The sequence below is a fragment of the Coturnix japonica genome, chromosome 2, assembly GCF_054131305.1.
Source record: "Coturnix japonica strain WE chromosome 2, WE-NBRP24, whole genome shotgun sequence".
Classification (NCBI taxonomy): domain Eukaryota; kingdom Metazoa; phylum Chordata; class Aves; order Galliformes; family Phasianidae; genus Coturnix; species Coturnix japonica.
In genome coordinates, this window is record NC_140664.1 from 88,418,313 (window position 1) to 88,441,680 (window position 23,368).

A 23,368-nucleotide genomic window follows, 5' to 3' on the forward strand; every position below is an offset into this window, starting at 1 on the left:
AAAACCAAAATGATCATCAGCTAAGCTATTTCAAGTCTTATAGTAATTACTTTTAGACTGCTATTTAAATGATAATTAATTCTTCTTTGACTTAAGTAAATACAAATATTTTCTAAAATCATTTTTATATACTTATTTAATCAAATCTTACTTGCCTCTTAGGTGACTAATGAGAAAAAACAATTGTGCTTAATATTTCAGGAATTTAACACTTATAAAGGAGTTTTTGGAGACAGAAGATAATGTATGGAATTCAAGTGAAAAAGAAATGGATCGCATTTTACATCTTGCAGAAGTCATAGAAGAAATTGTAATGTTTGATTTCTCAGCTCTTTCAAGCCTCCAAACTCTAATGGAAGCTGCCTTGAGTAAAGTTATTATGTGGATGAAAGGGGAGGAATCCACCATAAATGTCTCACTTGCAGTTTCTGAACTCTATAATGAAATACAAAAAAATTTACAGGCTCATCTGAGATTTTGGATGAAGGAGAAGACAGATTTTTTCTGGCAAATGGTGAAAATTGTGTCCCATGAACTTGACTCTAGGTTTTCTCACATAAGTCAAGTGGAAGTTAAAGAGGTACTGGAGACTTTATCTAGATTTATATTTACAGAAAATGAAAAAAGTCTTAATAGAAGCATGCAAGTGCTTAAAATTATCCTAAATGATTGGCAAGATTTAAATAGACCTACGTTGAACCATCTAAAATACATAAGTGAAAACTTTCTAAGGAACCTCTATGAGATATTATCATTTGCTGACAGTCATGTCAATGAATCTTTCAGTGTTGGTCATGGAGTGAGTAATACCTCATTTTCACTACTCTCAAATGCAACTTTTATACATAAAGTGCAAGAGTTAGGCAAAATTGTTCCCAATTTCTTTAATGACATTCAAAAATTAAACATCAGTAGCGTGGACTCGCTTTTTCAGATACTTTTCTCTTTGTATCAGAATGCTGATCTGCTCTTAAATGCTGAGAGCAATAACACTTTGTTAATGTTTCTTTATAACACCTCAAAAGATATTTCATCCTTTCAAACATGGAATGATTTGCAAGACGTGGACCAGGTTTCTGATTTTCTATCTGAAACTTTTGATCTTCTCTGGAACTTCACCACTAAGTCATTCTGTGAGAAATTACTGATCTTTTACAATTACACAGAATTTCAGGCCCACTCTTTTGTACAGGAAGGCAAAAAAGAGTTGCAAGTTGTCTATAATATTCTAAGCAACCTTAAAACCTTATTTTTAGATGAAGACCTTGAAGAGGCTGCCTTTTGTTATTTGGAACATTTTTTTGACATCTCCCCAGAATGCATAGTAAATAAAGGGTGCATTGGTTTTTATCTATCAAACATCACTTCTGTAAATGATTCAGCAGAGGTTTACAATCTCCTGCTTCCACTGGACATTGTTTTGTATAATGTAACAAAACTGGAAGATAAGGTAAGTGTATATTCTGCTTTGCATTGCACTTTTACGTGGCTTCAAACCTGGACAGAGATTTTTGAAGAAACATCCAAAATCTTAAATTTGAATTCAACCTTTTTTATCTATCTAAGAAATGATCTGAGAAACCTCTCGGATAGCTTTTTAAATACAACTCATATTGAACTGTGTAATAAAACAACTATGGCTATTGTTGAAGCTACATCAGCAATGAATCTGTTGAAAATGATAGTTGAAGGTGGTAATTCAAGTGACTGGAAAGATTTTGAAACGTACCTCTCTATAATTCAAAGTGTTTTTGGAAATGCAATTGATGCTGCAAGCTCACTTAAAGGTAACAGTTCAGATGATGCTATAGAAATGATTGAAGCTGTGATAACTGAATTGCAGCAATCTGTACTAAAGGTTGTTAATAGAGATGTTTTGAATTTGTGGCTTAATACATTCATCTCAGGAGGACCTGAGGGAGAAAGGAGTTCCAGTGAGTTTTCCATTGGGAATTCACTTTCTACTATTCTCAAACTCTCTCAAAAGGAACTTGGATTTGTTTTTGCTGAGTTAAAGGATGCTGCTGCTTTCTTAACATTTGAACCTCTAGATAAATATTTGGTCTGTGCCAGTGTTTTCCAGAATATTACAAAATTAATTTTTGACAGTACTCTGAAAAACATAGACTATTCACAAGTGAATTTTTCATTCCATACTCATTCCTTTCTCAAATCTTACAGTGTAATAAATGGAGTAGAGGATTGTGATGGGTGGATCCATGGCCTTCATCGTCTTAGTGAAAAATACAAGTCACCTTCTTACCTTGAAAGTGCAAAACATATTTTATTTCTACTGAAATCTCTGGGAAACACTGAGACGGATGCTAAGCTAAAAAATGTTGTGGATTTCCTTAATTTGATTTTCAGTTTCTTGATCCCTGAGTGCTCTGTAACTGGTTCTGATGTGATTTGTGCAAATGTTTATTTTAATATTATAGCAAGAACTTTAGAAGTTGTTCTCCCTGAATTTACTGTACAAAATGACACTAATGTGCTTGAATATATTTTTACACTCTTAAATAATTCTGGAGGACTAATACAGATGGCTGTGAATAATTTAATGGGTCACTCACAGTATACATCAAATGATACCCATTTCAATCACTTAATCCATGGATATAACAGCACTTTAAGGACATTCCTTAATCCCTTCCATGGTGTTCTGCTTTCCTCAATAGAACTTTTGTCAGAAATTAAATGTCTTCTCAAAAATAAAACTTTTGAAATGCAAGAAAGCAGCTCCTCTCCTTTGGATATTGAGACTGATGAGAAAAATATTGGTCTGCTGATGGAGATCTTTGAAACTGTGGTTAGTAAACTCAATAAATTCAACTTAAACTTGCCCCATGAATTGCAGGGTAAATACAACATGTTTTTTGAGAGACTGATGGAAAAAGCAGCTCTGAATGGCAAACTAGTAGGAAAGGCACTCAAAATTTTCAAGTCTTCTAACCTTACTAGTTTTCCAGTAAGAGATGATAGAGAGTTTCTAGAGCACGTGATAACCCTGGTGCAAAATCTAAAGAACATGGATATTGAGTTCTTGATAGGTCATTTCAAACAAGCCCAGAGGAGCTTGGACAATTTCTTTAAAAATATCAAACCTCTGCTTATTGAGAACTCTGAGTTAGAAATGTTAATAGAGTGGTGGAATGCATTTGAGAATGGTTCATGTAATTGGAACCTGACTGGCTTATGGCACATCATGCAAGTTTTTCAAGAGGATCTCTCTGATGTTGAAGAGATGTATCATCTTCTCCTTGATGTCATCAGCCTTATGGAAAGTCTAACTCATGGAAACATCACGGAAGCACTAGCTGAAGTGTATACTTTTGTATTGACTCAAGAAGAAAAAATGCCAATGTATACAGATGTAGAAATCTCTAATCAAGTAGAAAGTCTACTAATGTTACTAGAGATGCTGACAGATGTGCCTGATGAACATGCAGAAGCCTTAGTTTGTTTCTCTGCAGAATTCTGCTGGATTCCCACAACAGTAACACCTCAGAGTGATCCCACTTCCAAACCTTGTGACGTTATGCAAAATAATTTTTCTCTGAATCACAATGCAGTCTTACAAATCATCAAGCAACTGAAACTCATTACTCTGAATGATAGTTTCTTATGCACTATGGAAGATGTTCAGACTGATATTACTCACAATCTCACTTGTTTTTTTCATCACATTAAGGAATGGAACTCTATTCTTTTGAAGTTTTCTGAGCTTCATCATATAAACAGTTCACTTCTTAAAGAACTACTGGCTTTTTGGGATGAGCTATACCTCTATGCTGTGCCTCTGCAGGCAAATAATACAAACTCAACTGTGAACTGTTTCTCCACACCAAAGAGAAGAGTGGCTTTACAAATCATAGAAACTCTGAGTAGTATGCCAGCAGCAGAAATGGAGATGTCTGAATATGTTCTTGAACAGCTGAATGATCTTTATGGTGGTTTAAGCTGGAACAGGCACTCAAGAATATCACTTATAGAGACTGTATTTCTTTACGTCAAGAACATGACTAGTGAAATTTCTGGATTCTTGAATACGGAAGCTGTCTATTCTTTTCTTTCTGTACTTCAGCCTTTAATGACTCTGCCTCCCTCTGGAAACCAAGCTTACTCGGTGCTCATGGTACTGTCATCTTTAAATGGGAACAGCAATATATCTGAGAACATTGAGAACATCTGGTTTCCTGTAGTTAAAAGTATAGAAGACTTGTTGAATTTTAATGTGAGACAGTCACTTGCAGTGCTAGACCAAGAGTTTCAGTTATTAAGGTTAGCCACTGGGCAGCCATCTTCAGTGTCTCTTGATGTGTTAATTCAGCAGTTTAATACATCATCTGTAGCGGCTGTGTTAAGAAAGCTTGAAGACATACAAGAGATTATGAACAGCTTTCTGTGTGAATGTAATAATCAAAACTATTCTAAAGTGATGCAACCTGTAGTCCTTCTTATGGCTAATGAAAAATCATCAGATCTGCTGCTGGTTGTTAAAGATATTATTGACTTTCTAGAACTATTCCAAAATAAGTCTAAAGAAGATTACACTGGTATGTTGTTTGTTGATCATCTTAGTAGAGAAATATTGAATACTACTTCCACTGCTAATTCAGTTTTTCAAAACTTTCTTTTTCACATGATTGCTGACATTGCTGTTACAAGAGAGGCTCTGCATGCAAACTATACTGAGCTTCAGATAGTTGACTTCATTGATTCATTTTTTGATAGTGCACAATACGGAAACGTTTCTACTATGTCACAGAACAGAACACTGGAGATCATGCAAGAAATGTTGCAAGTTAATTTTCTGTATTTCACGGAACATATCAGGAATAAAATAGCTTTAGTAAAGGATTTAAGGTAAGCAGTTTCTATGTGCTACTTCAAACATGTACCAAAATCCAGCAGTGACAAAATAACTGTTTATGTAGCTTGCTCAATTTTTTATTAATAGGTAATAGGTAATAGTCTCGTGGGAGTTGGAAGGGACCTTAGAGATCATCGAGTCCAACCCCCGGCATTCGAGCCTCTGTGCTGCAGAGCGGCACTTCTACCACTTGCGCCACAGGGCGATTCGAACACCCGAGCCCAGGTGTTGCAATGCGGCATTCCTACCACTGCACCAACGGGGCACACGGTCACTGTTGTATTTCATTTTTGTGCTTTTGTGTAAAACAGTATTGTTTCATGTTATTTTGTGTACACTAGATGTATTTTGTATCAAATTATGTTATATGATTCAAGTTCATTATATACTTAGTAATCTGTATTGATGCTTAAGGTGGTTTCTTTGGAATTATAGAATCAAATATTTCAAGAAACTGGTTGCTTTGAAAACTTTGCAACTCTGAAAACCGAACCACAGTTTAATTAAAACTTTTTACAACTGACCAACTCTTCATTTTCTTGTGACTAAGCTTCAGGGTTTGAATGAATAAGTGCTCCGAAATCAAACACAAAGTAATTCAGGTTTCTGCACTACCTCTTCAAGCAATTAATTTTGTGCACCTGAAAACAAAAAACAAATTACAGCACGTGTATTCGTTTTCTTCAGTGATGAGAAAATTCAGGAAGTTATTGGTGTGAGGGGGGAAAAACAAAAAAGTTTCTGTTGGTGTTTTGAGTGATCCTTCTTTTGAAAACTGGGACTAAGAGTGAGTAAAAGTAACTTAAATTTGATGATGTCTTATGCACGCAATATGTTATTTAGATGGTGTGAGTATAGTATGTGTACTTATATATACATGCATACATATTCATACATATTCGTATATGGATATTAAGTTTTTCAGCTAATATATGAATATATCTCGTTGATACATGTAGTTTTATATTTCTATACACAATCATCTGTATTAACCATAACATGTACGTATTAAGGTGTCCAGTTTGACAAATGTAATTTCTGAAGGAAACTTCAGCCCTTGATCAGTTATGTAATGTTTCTTGAATATAATCTAAGCTAGCAGCAGAGGATTTCTCCTTTTGGGAAACATTTACTAACAACTTACTTAATAGAAGTACTGCTAGATGAGATTTGTTGCATTTATGTGGTGCTCAGTCAGTCTCTTGAGAACTTTGATTCAGACAGCTCTATGGGGTCTTACTGATGGGACTGATGGTCCTACTCATGTAGCCTGACAGAAAATCAGTGTAATGAAATTCTTGCATGACTAATACGTTGTTTAGACGTTTAAGATTCATTTTAATGTAAATATACTATTAACCCAATCCACTGAAAAATGAAAATCAACGCTAGAAATGTTTTATTTTTCCAAAATGCTGGTTTTCAGAGTTGTAGTGTATTCTGCTCTTTGCTCTCAGTTCTGCAGGTACTGTGAACAATGTGTTCCTGAAAACTAACTTAAAAACAGTTACAATATTACTAAAATACTTTATGATGTTCTATCTTGATGAAACCTGTTTTTTTAAGTCCATGGAAACACTATGTTCTGATTCGGAAACAGTTCAGACAAATATTGAATTAATTGCTAGTTGTATAACTATTAATACTAAAATCCTACCGTGGTTCATTAATGATTGCAGTTGTATGTAGCCACTGGAAATTTGTTATGGTACACTCGTAATGAAAATAACACTTTCTCATTAATCTTTCCACAGAGCATCTAAAATATGCCAAATTCTTCAGAAACATTTACAACCTGCTAGTGTTCTACTATTGCATAAGTTGCAGTTTGCCATTTTGAATATTCTTAAAATCTTCTCAGGTTGGTTACCATGCTTGTGACTGTTTGGATCTCTCTCTGTGCTAGTTGTACTATGAAGACTTTGAGAAAACGTTTATAAAAATGAATTAGTTTAGGTAATGCAGAGCAGTGCAAGCATGCTAATGTAGGGAAATGAAACCAGCAATGGCACAGGAAAAGATTTTGATCCCAAGAAGGGATAGTTTCTGGAGTGAACATAATGATTCAAAATCTTAGTGAAAGCAATAGGTCTTGCAGCTCCTCTTTCTTCTATCATTTTTAGCTGTGTACTCTTTCCCTGCTTCCTGGGCTTGCTCTGACACACCAGGACCTCTTCCTTCCTTCCTTGATCCAACTCACAGAACAAGTGGAAGTCTGTATAGGCATTTGGATTTTGTACTCAGCAATCCAACAGAAAAATATATATTATATTATATTATATTATATTATATTATATTATATTATATTATATTATATTATATTATATTATATTATATTATATTATATTATATTATATTATATTATATTATATTATATTATATTATATTATATTATATATTGATGGAATTTTTCTGTTAGATTACTGAAGTGAATGAAGTTATGGAGGGTTTTTTTTTTTTTTTTTAATTTTTTTAATGATAAAGAGTTGGCTCAAAGCAGAGTTCATCTAATAGAAATGAAAAATTGAGCAAGTGTATAAAGGAAGTTTTACCTCCTACTTCTGAGTAGGCTATGGGTAGATTATAATGCTGCTGAGGCAGATGATTGGCTAGCTATAGCTAAATAACTTCAACAAATTGTTCTGTATTATTCTGCCTTTGACTTACTTCATGTTGGCATTAAAGTAGAAAACATTGAGAAAGGCCACATATTGACACAAGGGTGTAATTTCTTATTATGTAATGGTGAACAGCAATGGGAACTTAATCCAACAAGCCTTTCTTGCCCTCTAATGGAAATTATAATTGGTCAGTAATATTTCTTAATGCCTTAAACACATCAGACTTTTGTGTTTATTTGCTTTTTGAATAAATCCACCTATCTCTGTCCCCCTTTGTTTGGATAATTTTTTATTTGCTGGGATATATATATATATATTTTTATATATATATATATAAGTATAAATATATTTAACTGATTAAACTTTGGTCTCTTTCTCTTACAGAAGAACCAGTTGTCACTAGCAACCTTTTCTGTGTTGTTACACAGTGTAAAGAAGGCATAATGCATCACTTATTCATCTCTATAATTGAAGGAATCACTCTGGTTCAAGATCATTACCAGGTCTGAACAATTTTCACACCTATAGGTGTTGTTTAAAGAATGAGTTATTCTCATCTGACTAATGTCAGATGATTTTTTTCTCCTGCTTTTGAAATGATCTGTCCCCATGGGGCTATATGAAGCTGATGTTTGTATGGGTGTAGTTCTAAGGCATGTTATAGTAATAAACAGAAGGAATTTGTTATGTTAATGAGCTTTAAAAGCTGTAAATATAACTTGGATTACGGTAACAAGAATAACTGAATTGCCACTCAATACCAAACATACCATCTTAGTTCTTTTAAATTTTGTGATACTGCTAATCTCATGAAAAAGACTACACTTATACTTCAAAACTTTTACAGGAACAGCTGGAAATATCAAGCTAAATACAGAGCTGTTCGATTTAAAAATGGCAATTTTGGTTACCAGATGGAGTCCGTGTTTTTATTTCTTTTAACAGTGTGTGAAATTACCTGCAATCCTGGTTGGGAGGCAGTAGCATCTGGCATTTAGTTGGATTCACCCAGAGCCAGAAACAGGCCTTTGGATATCCCACACAGATGTGTGCACATCTGTGCATGTACGCACAAGTACAAAATACTAGCTTTATGCTTTTAGTACAGAATTTATCTCCTATCTTCGTGAAATAGCTCTTCTAGTTTGTATTCTGTCTACCTGGAGGATTTGCTGACATGAATGAAAATTCATCGTTTTAAGGTGAACAGGCATAAGAGGCAGCACTCAGATCTTAAAGTAGGCTTTTGCTGAACAAATATATTTCTCTAGTATCCATTGTTCTGTGACAAACTTATGCAAAAATAAAAAAGCAAGATCAGAAATGTGAATATTCAGGAGAAAAACTAAGTGAAATCTACACAAAGCATGATGCAAGAAAGCTCTTGTATATCCAGAATTTTTGAGTTTACTGATGGAAAATAAGAAAATGTTTAGCCTAAAATAAAAACAATTTTGTTGAAATGAAATTTCAAGTAAAAATGTTGAAATTTCTGTTATGGGATGAACCCCCCTCGGTCAATTTACAGAAATTTTTGTTGTTTCCAAAACTCAAATCTTTGAGAACTCCATGGTTCTGGAAAATCTTTGCCCAGTTTCAGATGAAGTGAGGAAATTAGTAGTACTTTATCAACGTTGTCATTTGAAAATATGCATTATTAGATTGCCACAACTACCTATGTCAAGCAATAATAATCAACCTCATGAATTTGCTAACAAAATGATTGCTGTGTTTTGCAGAGTATTGAAAGAATGTGGATGACTTCCAACAAGGGAGACTGTGAGAGCATGGCACATATAAACCTGAAACTTTCTAATAATGTAGAGAGCTTCCTGAGAGCCTTTCAGAATACCACTGATGGCAGCTGTGATTGTCAATTAATGTTGGAAAATATCCAGAGACGCTTGCAAAAGTAAAGCCCTTTATGTTTTGGTATCCCAAATGGTTCATGTTAGTAATGTTATTTTGTGCACATGTTCAAAATTTTGCAGTTACAGGATAAGTACTTTTCATCAGTCTCTTTTTTTGTTTGTGTAACTGAAAATTGAGCAAATACAATGCAGAGGTTCTTTAGGTTCCTATTTAGCAAAATTCTGGATACTTCATACTTTTGCTGAGCACTTACAGCTAATCTTCTTGGTTCATGAGTGCTCGTAAACTGTCAGCACTGAGCTCGAAATAATTTCAGATAGTTGCTTAATTACTTGAGGGAAAATAATAAATTTTAAGTAACTTACTAAAACAGTTACTACATATTTCAAATTAATTGTATCTCAAATTAATGTCAGAAGTGGCTCCTCTTATAACTGTTGCTATTGTAGTTTGTCTGATTATTTTGATAATAGGATTGAATGGTCTGTGAATTATTCAGATAACATGGAGGAATGTGGGCATTGGGGTTTTTCTTACAGACTGTAGACCCATATACAGTATTTTAATAGTAAATGATTTCTGAAGTGAGTATACTCTTTATTGCTTAGAATTAGAGTTAATTAATCTTTAACTGGAATGCTTTGCATCTCTAGGTTTTAAAACTTTGTGCTCAGTAAAAACTATGGAAGTGAGACATTACTAGACCTGTGCTTCTCCTGAAGTCATTGTTTGTCTGATGTTTTCAGTGCTCTACATCTTCCCATCATGACATTCTGATTTAGGGAAGAAATATGGTAGTCTAAGCATTACATAAAAGCAGCATGCAGTGGTCAGCGTAGGTGCACGTGTAATGTGTCTGACCTTTTTCTTCAGGACTATTTCATTGTGCATGATACTTCATAAGCATACTGAAGTCAATTATTTAATTCTGATAAAGTGTGAATTTATGGTTATCATTACAGGCTGATTGAAAATTGGGAGATACAGTTGTCAGAAAATCCTGTGGTAGCTTTTCTCAGCAATTTTAATCTTTTAAATGGTGAGTTATGGTTTTCTTCAGCACTTTGAGTCGCTACTTTCTATTTATTTTATTTTGCAAGATGGTGTTGTAGTTTTCAAACTGTTGAGGGATGTTCCTTATGGAGAGCGACATTTAAATTTGATGTAGAAATAACTTATACAGTATGAAGCTTTAATGCCCTTTATGACCCCTTATATAAAAATCTAGAGAAGAGTCTGCAGTCTCTGGGGAACTTAATGAAGCAGGATGGATAGCTCTGTTTTTATTTTCTTCCAGATATGAAAGTCAAAGATTATGTGCAGAATATTACTGAGTTGAGGTTGGGCATTCTTTCTTCTGTCAACATTTCTGAAGAAACTATCAGTATCATCTTGGAAGCTAATATCTCTTTTACAAAGGTAAAAGATTAAAAAGAAATGTTAAATTAACACAATAACCCAGAGCCAATCAAAACAAAAGATGAATTATGTGTGGAATCTTCTGTTTTCATTTGTAAATTCTACATGGAAGTCTGTGAGATTTGGGACTTGAAAACAATGATGGGAAATATTAAAACAATTTATAGTAGCAGCAGTCTTAATTAAATTGAGCTGCTTCATTACTGTCAGCACTGTTTTGCTTTGTGCTGACATTATATTTGAGCTTTGCTATCCTGTTAGTTTTTGTCTTCCCACACTTGAGTCTTGTACAGAGTAGTCTGATTTGTTTTGTATTCTTTGGTTTGCTTCTCATTGTTCTTTTCAGCTGGATTTTGCTTCATCTGTGTTTATCTTTTTTACTTTTCCACTGTATTTTTTCTAAAGAGTGGATAGAATAAATTCTCTGAGTGAAGGCCTGTGTATATTACATTTGCTGCTGTTTCCTGTGGTCCCTGTGTTTACTGTATGATCCCTGTGACCATACAGTAGAAATCATGATAACTGCTGACTAACTGCAGGTTTCTCTCCCAATAATGCCTGTGTGGCAGAAAAGAGTTGGAGGTAGATTTGGCATAAACTGATTAGGTCAATCAAGCAGCCACTGGATGTCACTGATGTTCTACTTGCAGAAATGATTGCAAGTTTTGTTCATGAAAAGTGTGGCTATTAAAAAGGCAGTTCATACACTTGTGACTACTTATAGATGATTTGTTCTTCTACTCCTCTGGCAGTATGGCAGCCTTTATTGTTAACTTGTTATTCTGATACCATAAATGGTAATGAGAGAAGTCATCTGGAAGTGATTCAGTTAAATGGGATTCTGTGCACCTTTGATCTTTTGGAATAATAATGCTAATTGACTGAATTCTCTAATGATTTTTCTCTAATAATCTTTTTTTTTTTCTGGTAAAGTACTATGTAGAGTTAAGATACATGTACACATCTCACATTTGTGTATTTATACAGAATTCTTTTTATATGTATATGCACTTAAATCTTTTTCCTGTTTGGCTGGAGCACTTAAGACCTGTGATAATATACAAATCATTTTTTAAGCTGTTATCTATTTTAAGCATAGTTTATGTTGCCATTTTCAGAAAAAAACTGACACTCACAGGCCCTGTGCAGCTCTATATGATTTGTGACTGTATTGCACTATTGTGCTTTCTTCTAGGATGTTAAGAGTGAGCCTGTAAGTTGCTCATACTTGCTGCACTTAGCTTTCTACCTCAATATTATGCACTGGCCATTCTCAGTAATGCACTGGCCATTCTCATTAATTCTCATTAAAGCATATAATTGACCTGTTCACAAATAAAAATGAATGTTTATAAGGAACACACTTCGTCTGTTTATAGCATTAATACATGAGAACATACCAATCTGATAGAGAGCTGGATGGTTCATTCTTTCAGTTTTGTTGTGAACTGCAAATTGCTACGCTACTTGAGAAATTCTCATTTTATTTACTACATACAAACTTTTAACATGCATACGTTGTGATAGGTTTTTTACAGTGCCTTTGTGGTAGCCTTCACACAAAGATGTGATGAAGAAGTACTTAGCCTCTTGCTCAAGCTACCTGAAAACAGCAACACTTCCCTGGCAGTGGAAGAATTATGTTCTTTACCAGCGCTGGATTTGTATACCACATTTGTACTGATTATACAGAATTTGAACTTACGTCATATAATTTACATGGTAAGATTATTCATTTCCTATGCTTTTCTTTTGAAGGTGGTCTAAAGCATGCTGAGTGATATATAGTTCAATTAACAACTATAGTATTTTGTTGTTTCAAGCGTCCTTTTCTGTGGAATCAAGCACTAGCCATGTGCTGCTTTTTTGTCCTCATTTAGCTCCATAAAGAAAACATAGTTGAACAGGGTTGGTAGATCTTACTGTATTCCATATCTCTCTTCCACAGGAAAATTATCAGTGAGGAGCTGATTATGAATGCAACAGAAAAAACTCAAGAGGTCTGAGACTTAGCTTTATTAATCTTTTGCAGAGTTTGCAGTTCATATGACTAGTCACTTGGTAATTTTTGCTTGTGAAACACTGATCTGATGTTGCTGGAATGAAAAACAAGCACAGGAGCCCTCATTATGTGCAGTACAAACTTATTTCCTAGTATGAAATTATATCACCCTGGAATGCATTTTATTTTCTGTAGTAATCATTCTGGGAGTTCAGGTGGTTTCTTCAGGAAGGATGTAAATATGTTTTTCCAGCTCTCAGGATAGCTCTAAGGGCAAACCACCCACATTTCATGTGATCTCAGTCAGATAACTTTGGTTCATAACATCTCTGTGGTTCTTAACAACATTTAACACAACTGAATGATTATAATTACAGCTTTGTCTGTTGGCATCCACTCTGTGTAATCCAACTGAAAAACACCCTACAGTTATTTACTTGGGTAGAAAAGTCCTAGAAAACTTATGATTGTGATAGGAGACAGTGTTTGTATACTCCTGGAAAATAATGGGAATCATAGAGTGCCAAAACTAAAGCGAAGGGGATGAAGAAGTCTGCAGCAAATATGTGCTGTGTCCAGATTTGTAGATTATCTGGAATTGAATGTGAGTTTTCAGTGAGATGTTTCCACTTGTTAGAGCAAAATTATTGGTTGGAATTGGTGATAGTTATTTCAGATCTTTCAGGTCACTGAAAGTAAGATACTCAGAGCACAGACAGGAAGAAAATTTTGTTTGACAAGCATAGTATTTATTTTATGTGCTGCATTTAAAGCTATTAAAACAAAAAAACAAAAAACAAAATAACAAAGAAGCTTCACAAACAAACAACAACAACGACAACAACAACAAACAACAGAATATAATGCTTCCAAAACTAAAATTCTGCTTTCTGGAGTGAATGCCAACCTAGAGTGGCAAAAAGGAAGAAAAAAGAATGCTCTTTTCTACTGAACTTGAATGAAGCATATTGAATTCCTAGCACAGAATAAAAAATTGTCAGCTCATCCTGAATTATTGTGGAAGTTCTTCTAACTTTTTAATCAAATACAGGTTTAGTACATGGTATTTTTATTTTTTTTTTTAATATATGAATGCAGGTGAAATCTGGAAAGAATATTAGCAGTAGACATTGTTATTGTAGAAGGCGTCTTATTCAAAGACAGGTGGATACAATAAAGACAGAGGAAGCAGATGGGAGTATATAATGGGATTACGTTGTTTTTTATTATCATGCATAAGCAGGTAACTTAATCAGTTTGCATTGCCATAAGAGCAAAATGGCCTATAAAAACAAAGGGGAGATAGCAAACTCTCAGTGCCAAAATGTGCATAGTGAGAACAGTAAAAGGCCAAATGAACTTCTGTCAAGTAAGGAATGGAACGCACATAATTATTTTATGTAATAGGCAGTATATACTAAAAATGGAAAGGGAGGAACAGTGTGAAAGTAAAGTATGTTTTCTAATACGATTCCTAAAGCAACTGAAGTGGCCACTAGATTTAATTATATTTTAAAAATATTGACCTGTTGGACTAGACACCATTAACCTGTTGAAAGACAAGATATCATTTACACTGGATTCTAAGGGGGCAGAATGTTGCAGATACCATTAGTGTGGAAGTTGGGTAGGAAAGCTTGACAGTTATAAGCATATTATCTGGATTTACATTTCTAATTTGTCGTATGACAGTTCTAGAATTTCTAGATAGAATTCTTTAGGTGAACTTGAGAGTACTAGGGAGTTTTGTTGAATGTGCATTGCAGGAACATTTGATGATCAGGTTTAGAAATAAATAATATTGAATGTTTCATCAAAAGTTTAAAATTTCTTCTTGTATGTGAAACATATTGTCATCTATTTTCCTTCTACTCCAAGAATAAGATACCATCTGAGATGGGCAATGTACTAAACACATTACTGGATGTGGTCTCTAGTATCAGCTCTCTTCTCAATAAAGTCCAGCATGTAATGGAAAACCTTCCAGCGTTCCTTCAAGCAATTCAAAACTCTGGTATGTTTGACATCTCTGCATTGCAGCAGGTATGTGTATGATTTTCACTGTGCAAATTTAATTTACATATTGATGTTTGGGATGTAGAAAAAGGAGGATTTATTGTAGAAATTTTATACTAGAAAGTTAGGAACTTCGAGAAAAAGTGTCCTTTGAAGCACTCTGGTAATTTTGATGCTGTATTAGTGAGTTTTTTCATCTCTTTTTATTTAATAAAAATTAAATAAAACAGAAAAAAGTTTCCACCTTTCAAGGAGAGTCCATTTCCATAAGAATGCCTGCTGGCATTACCTTCTCGATTTGTTGCACTGAAAGGTTACGGTTGAATCTGGTGCTAAATGACAAAAATCCCTCAGATATGAACAGTGCAAACTTGTTAATGACTGCCATCTACAATAAGCATTGCCTTAAACGTTGTTGTCCCTTGTGATCTGAATCTTCCTGTGAGCTGCTCTTCTGTATGACTGAAGGATGTTAATAAGAACATTAATCAATTTGTTGTGTTTACCTGAATTAGAGACAGCATATGTCTTTTTCAGGAAAAATCATTTGCCTTCTGAAATAAATGTACTGTATTGGTCTGAAGCAATAATTTGATAAAGCATTAATTTCTTTTCTTCATATACCATTTTGCTCCATAAAAAAATGTGCTGTAATATCTTGCCGTGTTAAACATCGCAATAAAGTACCAGTATTTCCTGGAGTGTTGTGCTACTCATCACTGAGTATAGATTTGCTTTCTACTTTTCTTTCAAATATTGCTAGCTAAATTTGATACTTCAGACAATTATTATTATTATTATTATTATTATTTTTTCCCCAAGTAAGAAATTTCACTATTTTTTCCTATTCTGCTTATGGTCAACACAATAGACAGTTCATGTTTGTGTCAATAAGAATATCTATTTTTGTACATTGTCCTTTACCCTTTGGTTTCATCAACACTTGAATGATCTTTAACCTCCCTCTACATTTTAAGGAAAAAATATATATTTACTTACTTGAATAGCCGATATTCCCACTCTGGACAAATTAGCTCTTCAATTTATTTATTTATTTATTTATTTTTTGCTTGTCATATTCTTTCTAGGTATACAGCTGTCCGGTTAGATCAGAAATCCCAATATTGAGAGGTTTTTTTGCCCATTTGAGCACCTTATTACAGATAGCCTTTTAATCTTTGCTGCCTGCTTCCTTTTTCCATAAGTTGATTGGCATCTAACTTGACTGAGTTTTTTAAAAATATTTTTTATTTTTATTTTATTTTTATGGGAGACTACTTGTTTTAAAAGCCTTGACTGTGAACATACTTCATTTAGCTTAATACAGAACTACCGGATAGTTAACTTATATGAATATCCATCCTATGTAGTTTTCCCACTTTGTCAAAGCAAAATTTTAGAAAACATCCTGTTGATTCACTGGATCTTTAGTTGAAAAGCAGTAAGTAGATTCCAATCTGATGGTAGCAGCTCACTACATAAATAGTCGTTATTTGAATTTCAAGTTATTTTGATTGGAAACAGAATTAATCAGGGAGTTTGTGCTCTTTGACTGAAATGATGCTTATTTACCCTTCTGGTGCCATCACAAAGAAAGATTTAAAATGACTTTATTCAGTTTATGAAGTTTTTTCCTCCTTACCAGCAGACTGATTCCAGAGCTGTAGGTGATGGTGTTATGAAATACAAATGTAACTTGTTTATTATGTACATATGCAAAAAGTCATGTTCTGATGTCAGGTGTTTTAAATAACACTTGCTAGTATTTCTCCAGGAATTAACAAAGCAGCGCCTGGCACTTGAGTAAGTGCATTGATCACAGTAAACAGTTTCTAACAGCATAACCTCTAAACTGTCTGTGATCTATTATTTATGTAAAGAACTGTACTATTTTGAAAAATGACTCTGCTGTTAAAAACAAAACACAAAAAAACCCCAGTGAATCAAATGTTAAAATCACTTTCCAATGCTTTAGTTAGCATAGGAAAACACTACTTTTCTACTTACAACCTTTGCAGTTTCAAAATGCTGATAATCCAGTTATGTTCTTCCTTGCATGCATCTGCAACAGTGATGAGCAGACTTTGTGAAAGCTGTAGTCCAGTTGTCTCGATATTTCCATTTCTTTTGAGTCTACCCAATACAGTATTTTTCAGAATTTATTGTAGCAATATATTACTGACTTTCAGTACCCTGTCAACTAAAACTGCAAAAAACTGCAATAGCTTTTTTTTTTTTTTTTTTTTTCCACTGTGACAAAATTGATCAGGAAAGCATGAAAAAGCACAGCAGGCCCTTGTTTTTGTAGGCAGTTTCAACAGTTTAGTTCTGTTGATTTCCTTGGATGGTGAGAACACCAGAACTAATCCCTGAAGCTACAAAGACAAGTAACTGGTTCGTCTGTATTTGTTCTAGTTCTTGCAAGGTGGACAGTTCAGAAGTTCAGCTGTTGGATCCCTCAAGTCTGTAATTAAGGCAGTATGTAAAGAAGAATCTCCATTTTTCAGCAATGCAAACCTGTTCGTTGATATGCCCAGAGTTACGGGACTCTTAGAGGACAATATGGGAAAATACGGGATTCCTGAAGATTCAAGTGAGAAAGTCTACTGATCACAAGTTGCACATATACTTTTAGAGCTTGAATATTTTTTTACTGATTAAATGGAAAATACCAGTTGACAAGTCAGTTGGCATTGTAAACCTAAATGTGAGGGATGATCTTTAGAAGTTTTGCTACTGAGAAAGAATTGTGATGAGATGCAAGTGATTCCATTTGTTTCCTGTCCTTTCAAATTGATAATCAATAAGAATATTCATGCCTGAGAGACTTACTGTGCTTTAAGGAAAATCTCATTTAGTATGCAAATACATCTTTAAGATATAAAATGGAAAAATCTATTGTTGCATACCTTTCCTCCTTGAACATAGCATTGTGGTGGTACTGCACAGCAGAATATGTGAACTTTCTGGAAAAAAATAAGTTTTTAATAGTTGCGATATCTATTCTTTATCAAGTGCCAAGAATGTCTGTTCTCTCATAATTTCACCTCTGCTATCTTTCTTCAGCATACTTTTGATTCATCCTGATTAATTTAATAGTGCTGAAAACCTTGTTGGTGACTGGATACAACAGAAGAATGCAAAGGATCTGTGAGATAGGACTCTGCTTCTGCTATCTTGGCTGTACCAGCAGGGAGCCTTAGCCATGCTCACATGTGTGTGGGAAAGTCATGGCAAACTCAAATTAACAAGTCTTCTGTGTCTTTTGGCATATTGCTATTTTTGACTGGGTAGTTCAGTCTCTTAATTCTTTGATGGCATTTAGCAATGATTGCCTTTAGTAAGGAATTTTTCCTTAAAGGTAGTAGGAGTCAGAACAAAGAACTGGGTGTTCTAAATGTTTCATTTCTGATTTTTGTTTCTTTTATATCTGACCTGAATCTAAATATTATTGGCTTAATTTTACATTATTTAAAATAATACAAATCTCCCTTAAGGCGTCATTAATGATGTTTAATGGCATATTTGTAAATCTGCTCATAATTTAAATAAATGTGCAGGAGCTGGGCATAAATATTTAAATGTTTCCCATAGTAAACTCTTTGCCTTTACTTGATACTAGTGTGAAAACTGGAATTTCTTTGGGCCTATTCCTTGGCATACATTTTGAAGGACATGATGCCATCCCAATGTATTAATAACTTCATCTGGTATAGAAAAATGTGTTTTAGTTAGGAATAGAAAAATGACTTGTTTAGATTTTTCTAATCAGAAGATTAGATGCCATAGATTTTTTCCTTTATTTTTGTAGGTCTCAATGAAACTGTGCAAATAGCAGCTGTATTTGTGAAGGATTATTATCCTTCTTGAGTAAAGGAAATGGGATCCTGGGCTCCATCAGGAGAGGGGTGGTCAGCAGGGATAGGGAGGTGATCGTCCCTCTCTACTCTGCTCTTGTGAGGCCCCATCTGGAGTACTGTGTCCAGGTGTGGAGCCCTCAGTACAAAAAAGATATGGAGATTTTGGAAAGGGTCCAGAGGAGGGCCACAAAGATGATCAGGGGGCTGGAGCACCTCCCCTATGAGGACAGGCTGAGGGAGTTGGGTTTGTTCAGCCTGGAGAAGAGAAGGTTGCGAGGTGACCTCATTGCAGCCTTTCAATACCTGAAGGGAACTTACTCCCAGGAGGGGAGTAAACTCTTCGAAAGGGCTGATAATAGCAGGACTAGGGGAAATGGTTTTAAGTTGAAGGAGGGAAGATTTCGGTTGGATGTTAGGGGAAAGTTCTTTACTAGAAGGGTGGTTAGGTCCTGGAACAGGCTGCCCAGTGAGGTTGTGGATGCCCCGTCCTTGGAGGTGTTCAAGACCAGGTTGGACAGGGCCCTGGGCAACCTGATCTAGTAAATGTGTATGTTTGGTGGCCCTGCTAGGCAGGGGGGTTGGAACTACATGATCCTTGAGGTCCCTTCCAACCCGGGTAATTCTGTGATTCTGTGATTCTGTGAAATCTAGTGAACAACTGAGAGGTCTGGGGTGGATGTGGTTCATTAAGGTGACTCTTCCCTCACCATTAATTTTGTGTGCAGAGGTGTTACATGCATCTCTGTATAATGCACTGACACAGCCTTTTGGACAGATGAATTTTGAAAGTGGCTTTTCAGCTAATGTGAGAAGCTTCCTATATTCTTTTACCTGATTACTGAGCTTGCATAACTCTAATTGTATTTTAGACAGTGGTTAAACAATTTCTATTCTGGGATCTGAAGTGATTGTTTATTCACCTGATAATATCTGGCATGCCATCATGACATGATCGTAAATTAAGACTGAGGACTTAGATTTAACAAAAAATAAATAAAGCTAACCTCACCTGTGTTGACTTTCTGAAACACGAATCTGTCTTTGTATTTGCAGCTCCTTTTTGCTTGAGGCTTTATCAGGAGATTTTACAGTCTTCAAATGGGGCTTTGGTATGGACTTTCCTGAAGCCTTTATTACATGGGAAGATACTGTACAATTCTAATGTCAGTAAGATTGACCTGGTTATAGAGAAGGTGAGTATTAAAAGAAACACTGTTTCTTTTATATATATCTATATGAGAAATACTGTTTCTTTTATATATACCTATAGATAGATAGATAGATAGATAGATAGATAGATAGATAGATAGATATTATGATCATGATAGGAGACAGTGTTTGCACACTCCTGGAAAATAATGGGAATAATATAGATATTATCTATAGATATTATAATAATTACAATATATTATAATAATTATAATAATATAGATATTATCTATAGATATATATAGCTCTTGCAACTAAGCTTTTGCTCTGAACGTTTTCTCAATGTGGCACAGCACAGGGAGCTGTGGGAAAGGGATACTCAGGAAGGAAAGCCTCACTGAGCTGCACTAAAAAAAACCACAATAAAAACAACAACTACAACAAAAAAACAGACTACAGTGCATTTTACAAATAATTTTACTGTCTGGTGTGGCAAGTAATCTGGTTTGAGCATAATTGTCTGCAGTGATGTGTTTGTTTGTGGCCAGCTTTGAAGTACATTGGTAAAAGAAGGGACAGTTACTCATTCTAAGTACATCTTAGCATTCTGTGCTAATTTTGCAGTTATCTTGCAAAGATATTATTTTTCTGTAACAACATTATTGCAGGAATTACAAGTTAAATTCATTTAAGATAAAAAAAAAGCTGCTTGTAAACAACACACAAAAAAGCTGTAGTAACCTTAAATGTGATAACCATTTCCTGTGTAAATGGAGTACAGTGTGGTGTTCTGACTTATGCTCTGGAAGATGAAAACCTAAGTCAAATAGCTGTGAATTGGAAGTAAGGTTTCAGTGATTTTATATTTTGCAGTTAAATAACTTAATTTGGGCAACAGTCCACTTCTGTAGAATTGAATATAATTGATTAAAATACTAAATAAAATGTTAAAATATCACTTTGAGCTATTTCTTTGTAATTAGAACAGTTAGAATATATATAAAAAGGTAGCAAGATGATACAGAAATAAAAGAAAAATAGTCTAGCAAATCCATCAAATTTGACTTCCTGTTTTTTGTCAATTATAATTAGGAAAATAGATAATGAGTCAAGTAACTTAGCCTGTCTGGCTTTGCATAAGCGCACTTGTCTGTTATAAGACATCATCATAAAGGCGATGAAGTGTACTCAAAATAAAAATGTTATTTATGCTTAAATCAGAAAGATGCTTAGATGTATTCAGACCAGACAGGGTCATAGATGATATTTAAGACTATAATTTTAATCAAATGCAACAACCAGCCTAAATGTTTCATATTTATTTTGATGGATCTCCATTCTTCAGAAAGAAGGGAACTTAAAGTGAACTTTTATTAAACATCAAACTGCAGCTACCCATTAGAATATAAACTCATAAGAGTCTTCATTTTGTCTCAAATTCTGACTCACTGTGGCCACTAAAGATTGCATAGGAAATTGCTGAAGAATATGACAGTAAAGTGATATTTTCTCCAGATACAGTCACAACTCCCAAAGATATGCCAACATTTTACTGATATACTTTGTCCACTTTTTTTTTTCAGCTCATGTAAACTCTTAGCATCCACAATGTCTGTGGTGAGGTGTTATCTACCTCTTACTTCTTTACTTGTTCTGTAATTTTTCCAGAGAGCTGAAGAACAGCTTCACTTGAATTTTTAGTGTTTTATATTTTCTATAACTTCTATATTTCCACTTCTCTCCTTCATTGTAATTTCTTATTGTTATCACAAAAAGAGAAGTTGCTTAGCAGAGATTTCAGAATCATTGGTCTGTGTAATCTCCTGGTTCTTCCAGTGTGTGATTTTATTTATTTATTTATTTTTAATGAATGGCATCAATTTTTGTTATACTTCGAACCCCTTAATACCAGGGCAGTTTTAAGCAGGAAGTTATGTTACACTGACTCCAGTACTTCAACAGCTTCATCCTTGAAATCTTTTAGAATTATTGGCTGGATGTTCTGAAAACTACTTACTGTTCATTAGTATTTTTCTGTATTGCCTTATGCTTAAGTATGCATCTCTAGGAGAGGAGATGTGAGTGCTAGATGAGGGGTTTTGCAAGACGCAGTTAAAATATTATGGCAAAAATGTGCATACTTTTAATAGGAATTATTGCAAAGCCATGGTCCGAAATTTCAGTTTATAAGTCATTAGAGAAACTCTTTGCTAGGAAATATCGTGATCTCTAACATAATAACAAAGTTTGATTGTAGTGGAAAGATCTAGTTCATAAAAACACTTCTATGACTGATAATACCAATTTAAACAAAAATATGCTGCTATACTATCTAATATCGAGCATGTTTGTGATCTGTTAAAGTAGGCCAGTAAAAATTGATGGTTGCTAGCTGGTGACTAAGGCAGAAATTATAGTTTATGCTTCACTGGTCCACAGAATATTTTGCTATACTCAGGACTTCCTCTGTGAAATATACTTCAGAAATACATTTGGTCAGTTGTTTTCGTGGTCCAGACCATGCTTCTAACTTGTAAATTTAATTGCATTATGGTAATATCGAATAGAGCAAAAGATCTATACAGCTTACAGAATCTTTGAGTATGTGCCAACTGGTGGTTTGTTTTTTTTTTTTTTTCTGCATTCTGAAGCACCCCTATGATACTCTGTACAAAAAAGACATTATGAAATAAAGAGGTTTTTATGACCCTTTCAGATAGGAAACATAAACAAAAGGTTTCCTGTAGTGTGTGTTTTATTTTGTTTATTATTTGGAGACTGCAACAAATACTTATTTAAGAAAAACCAAAAAGGTAGATATACTTACAGTTGACTATCAAATGATATGGAAAAGATTTTCAGAACATCTGAAGCATGCCAGTTTTTCCTGTTTCCTGTGGTTTGCTGTGCTAGGTCTTTTTCACTGGTTTTCATGTCATTTTTCTCCTAGGCTAATTTCACTTTTGGTTTTGTGGAAAACTTGAAGACTTATTCTCAGGCATGGCTAAGGATGGCTGAAGTTTTTAAAAACCGCGGAAATGTCCTCATGATCTCACGGCTGCAGGTTGGTGAAATATGGTGTGGTTTTCTGTGTTCTCATGAACTGATCTAGGCAAATCGCTGTACATGTAAAGCTACCCATCTGTCTGGCTGATAAAAAAGAGACGTTAGCTTCAGTTTTTGAGCGTTCAGTGTGATACTGACAATCTTCAGAGCTCATTACTGGGATTTTTCCTGTTCTACAAACTTTATTTTTGTTATTATTTTTAATGTATATTCAAGTAAAATGTAGTTTTGCTACATTTTACATGTTACGTGAGAGGTTGTTATAAGTATTAAGGAAGTACTAACCATACCCTGGGTTGTATCAGGCTCTATAAGAGAGCTCTCAAAGAGCTGCTTAGATGGAGAAGAGACAAGAGGGCAAGGCATATGAGGAGTAGCTGAGGTCTCCTGGTTTGCTCAGCTCAGAGCAGAGGAGCTGAGGAAAGGCCTCACAGTGGCTGCAGCTTCTCACGTGTAGTGGAGGGCACCACTGAGCTCTGCTCTCTGTGAG

At 34.6% G+C, this 23,368-nt stretch overlaps 1 protein-coding gene across 2 annotated transcripts in view; it reads left to right on the forward strand.

Moving 5' to 3' along the window:
• Positions 1–23,368, forward strand: part of ABCA13 (ATP binding cassette subfamily A member 13) — a 165,063-nt gene that overhangs the window by 29,070 nt on the left and 112,625 nt on the right. For both annotated transcript variants that reach the window (XM_085537944.1, XM_085537945.1), the window contains exons 17-27: positions 202–4,866; positions 6,628–6,734; positions 7,879–7,997; positions 9,234–9,406; positions 10,329–10,405; positions 10,664–10,785; positions 12,313–12,507; positions 14,666–14,830; positions 17,219–17,396; positions 19,717–19,856; positions 22,763–22,876. In XM_085537944.1, coding sequence (XP_085394070.1) covers positions 202–4,866; positions 6,628–6,734; positions 7,879–7,997; positions 9,234–9,406; positions 10,329–10,405; positions 10,664–10,785; positions 12,313–12,507; positions 14,666–14,830; positions 17,219–17,396; positions 19,717–19,856; positions 22,763–22,876 — 6,055 coding nt within the window. The remainder of the gene's footprint in view (positions 1–201; positions 4,867–6,627; positions 6,735–7,878; positions 7,998–9,233; positions 9,407–10,328; positions 10,406–10,663; positions 10,786–12,312; positions 12,508–14,665; positions 14,831–17,218; positions 17,397–19,716; positions 19,857–22,762; positions 22,877–23,368) is intronic.